The 7,677-nt window shown below is 32.2% G+C and overlaps 2 protein-coding genes across 5 annotated transcripts; both read right to left on the reverse strand.

Annotated features, from left to right (window-relative positions):
• Positions 1–353: 353 nt before the first annotated feature.
• On the reverse strand, positions 354–3,633 carry LOC130729560 (replication protein A 70 kDa DNA-binding subunit C-like). Of its 4 annotated transcripts, none has more exons than XM_057581348.1 (11): positions 3,225–3,631; positions 3,010–3,096; positions 2,658–2,925; positions 2,476–2,572; positions 2,267–2,388; positions 2,049–2,133; positions 1,805–1,940; positions 1,549–1,703; positions 1,344–1,461; positions 983–1,174; positions 354–890 (listed from the first exon to the last, which is right to left on the reverse strand). In XM_057581348.1, the coding sequence occupies exons 2-11, from the start codon at positions 3,034–3,036 to the stop codon at positions 645–647; spliced, it is 1,446 nt and encodes a 481-aa protein (XP_057437331.1). In that variant the 5' UTR covers positions 3,037–3,096; positions 3,225–3,631; the 3' UTR covers positions 354–644. The 4 variants fall into 4 exon arrangements, with proteins under 4 accessions (XP_057437331.1, XP_057437330.1, XP_057437329.1 ...); XM_057581347.1 differs by having other exon boundaries at positions 2,658–2,737; positions 2,852–2,925; positions 3,010–3,631; XM_057581346.1 differs by having other exon boundaries at positions 3,010–3,631.
• Positions 3,634–5,134: 1,501 nt separating this feature from the next.
• LOC130729562 (glutaredoxin) lies at positions 5,135–7,250 on the reverse strand. Its single transcript, XM_057581350.1, has 4 exons — positions 7,092–7,250; positions 6,934–7,022; positions 5,446–5,544; positions 5,135–5,368 (listed from the first exon to the last, which is right to left on the reverse strand). The coding sequence occupies exons 1-4, from the start codon at positions 7,145–7,147 to the stop codon at positions 5,289–5,291; spliced, it is 324 nt and encodes a 107-aa protein (XP_057437333.1). The 5' UTR covers positions 7,148–7,250; the 3' UTR covers positions 5,135–5,288.
• Positions 7,251–7,677: the final 427 nt, after the last annotated feature.

A 7,677-nucleotide genomic window follows, 5' to 3' on the forward strand; every position in this document is an offset into this window, starting at 1 on the left:
ACAATAATTCATTATATCCTAAAAAATAAACAATAAATAATACTACACAACTTTTAATATCATACTTTACTTCCCCACTGTAAGAGTTTTCACAATGTAAACCTCTGTATGAGTTATCACCCTAAAAGTGATTTCCAAATCCTAAATAGTTAAAATAAACTAACAAAACAAATTTCAAGTCTTCTGAAATATATGTTATGTCCTCATCAAATAATGTACTGAAGTTGACCACAAAGCCTAAATGCAAGGTCAACTTAAGTTTATTTCTAAGCCAGATTATAATAAATAAATTTGGAAATTCAAATATTCGAATGACTCAAATAATATGTAAAAAGCATATTCAACACAAGAGATTCTTAATTACACTGCACATACCATAATCATTCATTGATAAACCAACTTAGTAGAATTACAATAGAAATACAACTGATTTACGGTAAATTGTCTCAGCAACAACATACCAAACTTACGCCATTAGGTTCCACACAAAACCTATCAGCAACATATAACAAGAACTATTTTACAACTTCTCATACACTACCATTACCATAATCCTTAAACATAACCATGAAACCTTCACCCCTCACCCTAATGAGATTTTATTCTAATATAATATAGCATTATCATAAGTTGACTTGCATCCACTACTCTTCCTCCAACTTAACTTGCTTCATCTTCAATTTGCCAACTCCAGAAACAGTGTTGGACTGGTCCACAACTTTCCTCTTGAACAAATTACCAGAACAACCAGCATATGATGGACCATCTCCCAAAGAAGGTGTTAAAACATCAGGATCTGAGACCTCAGCCGATATAGATGGACACTGTGACAGATCTTTTTCTTCACCCAGCTTCACAGCAGTCAAGGACTGAACAATCATAGAATTTCCCTAAAACAATTGACCAAAAATTTGATTACTAAAACAAACAGCAATCATAAAACCAATTCCATAAAACTTAAAAGAACATAACACTGAAATACCATATTTGGTGTTTCAACATGACCAGCAGATTTGTAGGCCGCTATGATAGCAAGATCATCACAAACCCTCTTAATGCGATATGAATCATCATATTGAAAAAGGGTATTCGACTTCTTCTCAACCTTCAACAACAATTCTTTACCAACCAATATATCTTCAATCATTGAAGGAATTTCACCAGACTTAGGATCCTGGTGTGGGTGTAATACCAAAGTATCCACATTAATCATTCCCAAATAACTATATACACAAATTATTCCCATCTTTATTTTAAATATCAATTCATAGAAAATATAAATAGTTCTACAAATATCATACAATATTAAAAGGAACCAATCTTGTAAAACAAACTTCAAATACCTTCACATATGCCAACACTTCCTTGCATGACTTCATTAGAAGATATTGAGCATCATAATCAAAAAGAACAAAGTTTGCAGAATCCACCTCATCACTTACTTCAAGTTTAATCCTATACCTACAACACAGAGAAAAGTATTACAGAATCATTTAACAATATTTAAATACAACAATACATTTATTGCATGATATTATAAATACCCACCTTGGAATAACATCCATAACATGCTTAAAACATCCAGCACAATAATATATTCCATCATCATATGTTACAGCTCTGTGGCACTTACAAGCAAAGTACCACCACAAATCATCTTGCAACAAACCAACTACCTTCCCCAGCACAATGAACAACCCATCCTACAAAATTACATTGCACCAATTAGATAAAAATACTAATTTTACGCAAATTACATTTGCAACTAAATACATCTGTTAAGAAAACCAAATTAAATAATTACCTCAGCAGTCTCATTCAACCCACTAATTGACTTCTTTGGATGGGTATTCATGAAGTCTTCAAACATAGGAAGAGCAGGCTTGGGAGTAAATAATTTACCAACAGGTTCATTTATTTTAAAATCAACAATAGAAATCCTGCAAACAAAATATTTCATAAAAACTTCCACAAAACCTCCACAAGCACTAACAAATTTTAATTCCCGAAATCAGTATAAACCACTGAACCACATAAATATCGTGTACCTATCCATAAAACTAATAACCTCAGCAATTTCAGGATTAAAGATAACCCTCGAAGCTTTCATCACATTCTGCAATACATTTTTTCCTACAAAACCATAAAAGCATATTACAACAACTTCAAAAAAATAAAAGTATATATATATATATATATATATATATATATATATATATATATATATATATCATATTCAAACCACAAATAAAATTGCAAACCCCACCTCTGAAAGTTTTGATCTTGGCAAGCTGGAACACAATAACGGGTTTTTCATTGGCATTAGCAGCAATAAAATCAGACACAATATCAGCATAATCACCAAATAGAGCACACTCTACTTTACCCCTGTTCACATAATGAAATAAAGTTAATTACAACAACCATAACAACTAACTTAGACCATATCATAACACTTGAAATGCATACACCTACTTCTCATCACTAATTTCAATCAACAACATCCTAGTGGAAATTCCATCCTTAATGTAGGTCCTCAGTTCAGAAGCAGCAGTCAACAAACCCAACACATCTAAACAGAAATCACAAAAAAAATTAATCAATTGGGATAATTCATGAAATTGATCCATTACATTCTATAATGACAAAGACTTTACCAACTAAATACTCAGGCTGCACAACATCTCCATTAACAGCTTCACTATCCTTCAATGTAAATCCCCACCTTGGTATGATACTACTCTCACATGGAATGACATTGGTTTTGTTATTAAATAAGATCCTAAAGCCATGTTCAGTGGGGCGGTAGGAACCCATATTTGGAATCAAATGGAAAAATGTCATCACATACATATTTCCTTCAACTATAACCTCAGCCCACTTCCTAAACAAAATTTTCCTAATTGAAGCTTGAATCTTTCCGCCCTGCAACAAATTCACATAGAACACAATTAAAATTTATAAAACACTTGAAACCTAACAACAAAAAATTAAAAATTTTAGACTAACATATTGGTCCACCAATATCAGCTCCATTGACACAGGTTTGTTATCTCCCGTGTAGGAATCAGCAATCCACAATCTCACCACCCTAACCTTAATCCTCCAGTTATGGTTTGGAGGACAAAGAGCCAACACAGAATCGATTGAAACAGAAGAAGTCATCAGAATCAGAGTAGATTGAAAACAAACTTACAAATAAGAACCTTTGTTTTCGACAATACCAAATGACAAATGGAACCTCTTATATAGCCCTCAAAGAAGGTCTGTCAGACATATTACTTGATTCACCAAAAGTTTTTCAGCAACTGCTACTTTCGCAAAAAGTAAAACCACATACCATAAAGTTCTTCATATCACACAGCATAGTTTAAAACCCAAAAAGTAATACATAACCTGGACCCAACAAAAAAGTTTTTCAACCACCACCACTGCCAGCTTTCACGAATAAATTGGAGTTGAACATGAGTCATCTCCATGGTAATCAACAATTGATAAATAAAATTCAATAATCAAAGAACAATTCAGAATTCCCGTGAAAGAGAAGAGAGAAGAACGAAGGAATTGCTTTTTTGACGGAAGATGAAAAGGGGAAACCTAATCTGCAGAGTGTTTGGAACGATACATTAAGACTTAACCCTATTTTAAATCTTCATTTCAAAGCAAAACATATTATTTAATTACCTACTTATAACTGTGAATTATTTTAAACTTTGTACTTAATATATTTAATTTCAGCCTGTGAACACTGAATTATTAAATAAAAATTACTTATTTAAATTATTTATTTGACAACTATAATCCCTAATAAGCTATTAATTAACCCAAATTATCTCATACACAAATCTAATATATGCAAAAATTGCCTACTCAGTATTTAAATTAAAAAAATTATAGCATTTTTTTTTTCTATCTAATAGCTGCAAACGAAAGAAAAGCTGACAAAAAGTACAATTTAATATAAACAAACCATGAAAAGTAAATAAGTAATAGGAAAAGCAATGAAAAGCAACAAAAAGTACCCAAAAACAGGACCTTATGGTGCACCAACACACATGCTATAAAAATCTCCTAGTGAACAGTAGAGGAAAAGTTCTCCCTTTGTAGTGTTTATAGATCTATATCTCAATAGAAAAAAGCTTAATAGTACGAAACCGAATAGTAAACGAAGTGTGAGTGGGCTCCCCTTTATTGTCTACAATGCCATTAAATTATTATAACTTTGCTTATTTACACTGTTTCGTTTCGCGATATGTAGCAAAGCTCATCTCAAATTCTCAATAAGGCATAAGTGTAAGTCTCAACTTAACAAGCAAGAGGGCGTTTGTTCCAGCTTTTTCTTTAAAAAATCACTTATCATCTTAGTTACAGACCATTTTCGCTAATTTCTGGAATTTATTTTCGACTTTTAAAAATTATTATTAGTTTATAAAAAAGACTGAAAACATATTATTTAAATAGGCTAATTTAGATACGTTTAACTTTTTCGATGTATCAAAAAAAAAGATACGTTTAATAAAAGTTGATGCAATAGATGAGAGAAAAAAAAGTGTTTTTTCATAAAAATAACCAAACACAAACCAGTTAATACTTTTCATTAAAATTTCTAAAAAAGTTATCTTTTTCAAAGAGCTAAAAAAAATTCTTTTATATTTGAAAACAAACGTACTATAAATAAACTTGAAACATTACAAGAAAAACTCATTACAATTGATAACAAAAAAAAAAGATATTGTACTAATTAAATTAACATAAACAGATTAGCTAAGCACCCAAAAAAAACATATAACAGATTAGCTAGTAATGAGTGAACCAGCTTAATTAGAGCTTTGGGTTCAAAGCCTAGGTCTGGGTATGCAGCTATGTTAAGTACTCATACGGAGAGCTAGAGGATGCCTGTGGTTCAGGTTTTAAAAAAAAATGTATCAGTCAAACTTGAGAGCTTTTTAGATAGTCTAAAACATCATACTTTTAGCTAAACATGCTTTTCAAGTGTGATGACAGTGCACCTATTGTCAAGTATCAACAACAATAAGTGTATGGTTGGATTATTTTCCTTAGCCTACATTGGAATAATCCAATGAGTAAAAAGCCAAAGGAGGGTTAGCTAAACTCAGTTGGAGTTCAAGACAACTGAAGAAAAATAAAAACATTCTATACTTCATTTAAAAATAAACTTGTTTCTGAGAATCTAGTTTAAAGAGAAATCACACAGGTTCAACATGAGTTTTAGGGTAGTGAATTACATCTACCCAATTATTTAACTACATTATAGAAATTGAGCTCCTTCAAGCAGTTGATCGGGCACCAGCTCCAGCAGATGTCAACAGAGGCACCAGCTTCCCTTGATTGTGCAATGCCTTTGTTGCTGCATAAGTAGAAGGATCAAGACACAACTCAATAAATTATATGAAATGAAACCCAATGAATGATTAAGAAACTTACAGTCACAGCCACCAATGTGGTTTCCACCAATAAACACATTCGGCACAGACCGCTGACCAGTCCACTCGGCTAATGCTGCTTGGATATCACTTCCATCAGCTGTGAAATGACCAGCCACTTTGAGTCAAGTCACTTATTTTTGCAGACTCACAGAAATTATGGTAAGAAAAACACAGGACATGAAACATAGTGAAACTGGAAGCAATTTTTTAATATAAGGATGTCAAATTATTGGTGAATTCCGCTCATTTTGTGAATAGCTTCCCAAAGCCACACAACTTAGTGGAGATAAAATTGAATTTGATCATTTAGAAAATAACTAAGGAACTGCAATTCCTTCCTCCAAACCAATCCCTGATCCAGCACACCTTACTAATGTTCAATATCTAGTTTAGTAAAAAGTATTCATGTATTGTTCCATGATCCTTCATAGGAACCATTACCTCTCTGACCTTGTAATATTGATTGAGAACCATGCATTGCCAAAATTAATCTTCCCAGCAATGGAACACACACTAAATAGTAAAGGTACAGTATTACCCAAATGGTGTAATGATATGTGTTAGACTAGTTAAGTTTCAGTTAGTTAGTTAGCATATTGTTTAAATAGTCAGGTCTGTAAATACCCCTGTATCATATCACCTAGCATATTTTTCTCTTGAGAGTTATCTCTTCCTCCCTCCCTCTCCCTCCTCCATGTCATTCCATTCACAGTATGTAAATAGACACGGTCTCAATATGGATAACTTCAAAAATTATAAAACACAACAATGTTCTAATACAACACATCAAAGTAGTATAAAATTACTACAAAAACACAAATCTTAAATCGAGAAAGAGCATTGACAGTTTAAAAGTTTGCATCAGACATTCTAGACATACTAAAACGCTATCATTTATCTAACGATTGGCGTATACCCATGTACATTTGATAATACCACGTTAATGCATAACATTTTCGACTAAAAGGGGGAAAATGGTCATCAAAAGCCAGACCACAAATGGATTTAGAATGATACTCATTCGAAACAATGAAGAAGCAAAAACATACTGAATACCATACAATGATAGAGGACCATACATCGCCAAAACTAACTTTCCCAGTAATAAAACGCACACAGAAAATCATGTAATGGCAGTAAGGATACAGTTTTTACCCCCTATCATCAACAACATAAGGGTGTCATCCCATCCTACTCAGTATTACAATACACATGGATTCTACGCGGCAAGGACATCGAAATACCAAAAATTTAAAAATTTATAGAGCACAACAATGCTATAGCATAACACATCAAATTATAATACAAAACAAACATAATTTGTGAATCAAAAGTGAGCATTGATATCTTAAAAGTTTGCATCAGACATTGCATCGCAATTAGTTATTCGACAACAAACCCTAAAGATCAAAATTCACAAAAAATCCCTAATAAAAGGCTTCACAAAATTCAGAAAATCGCTAATAAAAAGGGTTTGATGACGCACCTTCAGAATCAAGCTCAATAACCTTGTAATTGACACCTAGGTTAGCGAAAAGCTTCTTCACATCGACGCAGAAAGGGCAATAGGTTTTGCTGCAAATGGAATTTCAAAGTGTGAGCGTTTATAGGAGATGGATTGAATCAGAGAACAGAGAGTGAGACCTGAAAACGACGACGGCGTTGGAAGACACGATCTCCTTGGCTTTGGGTAGCGCCATTTTGCTATGATTGATGTGATAATTTGATACTATCTATCTCTGTTTGCCTAATTTTTGTTTGTTATGAACAACATCTCATTTTGCCTATTTTTCTCCTTAATTTTCTCTCTCGTCCATATAATTTAATCAATTTAATATGACTTCAAAAAAAAATCAATTTAATAAGCCATATATATCTATAGGATAAAACTTAGAAATAGTTGCACATGTGTCATCACATGATTGGTAAACTTGATGAAATGGATTTAAGGAACTTGATCTAAGTTTCACTATGGCTTTTTCCCACCAACAATATAATCGGTGGCGGAACTTGAAGAAAAAATATGAGGGAGCTAAAAGAAGATTTTTCAATATATAAACTATAATATTTTTATTATTAATACACAAATATTCATACAAAAATAGTTCATATAATATGGATGTTGAAAATTTATTATGAGTTAGGTTAATAATCTTGTAAATTTACTTTTTTTTTCAATTTTTGGTTTATGGATATATATTTTACCTTTAAATAACTTTCTTTTATAAGT

The sequence above is a fragment of the Lotus japonicus genome, chromosome 1 (genome assembly GCF_012489685.1).
Source record: "Lotus japonicus ecotype B-129 chromosome 1, LjGifu_v1.2".
Taxonomy (NCBI): Eukaryota; Viridiplantae; Streptophyta; class Magnoliopsida; order Fabales; family Fabaceae; genus Lotus; species Lotus japonicus.

What these genes read in the sequence shown, in the direction of transcription:
- LOC130729560 (XM_057581346.1), bottom strand. Translation starts at nt 3,165, where the DNA reads ATGACTTCTTCTGTTTCAATCGATTCTGTGTTGGCTCTTTGTCCTCCA. An exon ending in TGATATTGGTGGACCAATAT is followed by an intron (nt 2,926 to 3,009) that starts GTTAGTCTAAAA and finishes AATTTGTTGCAG; the next exon opens with GGCGGAAAGATTCAAGCTTC. An exon ending in GCAGCCTGAGTATTTAGTTG is followed by an intron (nt 2,573 to 2,657) that starts GTAAAGTCTTTG and finishes ATTTCTGTTTAG; the next exon opens with ATGTGTTGGGTTTGTTGACT.
- LOC130729562 (XM_057581350.1), bottom strand. Translation starts at nt 7,147, where the DNA reads ATGGCGCTACCCAAAGCCAAGGAGATCGTGTCTTCCAACGCCGTCGTC. An exon ending in AACGCCGTCGTCGTTTTCAG is followed by an intron (nt 7,023 to 7,091) that starts GTCTCACTCTCT and finishes TTCCATTTGCAG; the next exon opens with CAAAACCTATTGCCCTTTCT. An exon ending in CCACATTGGTGGCTGTGACT is followed by an intron (nt 5,369 to 5,445) that starts GTAAGTTTCTTA and finishes CTACTTATGCAG; the next exon opens with CAACAAAGGCATTGCACAAT.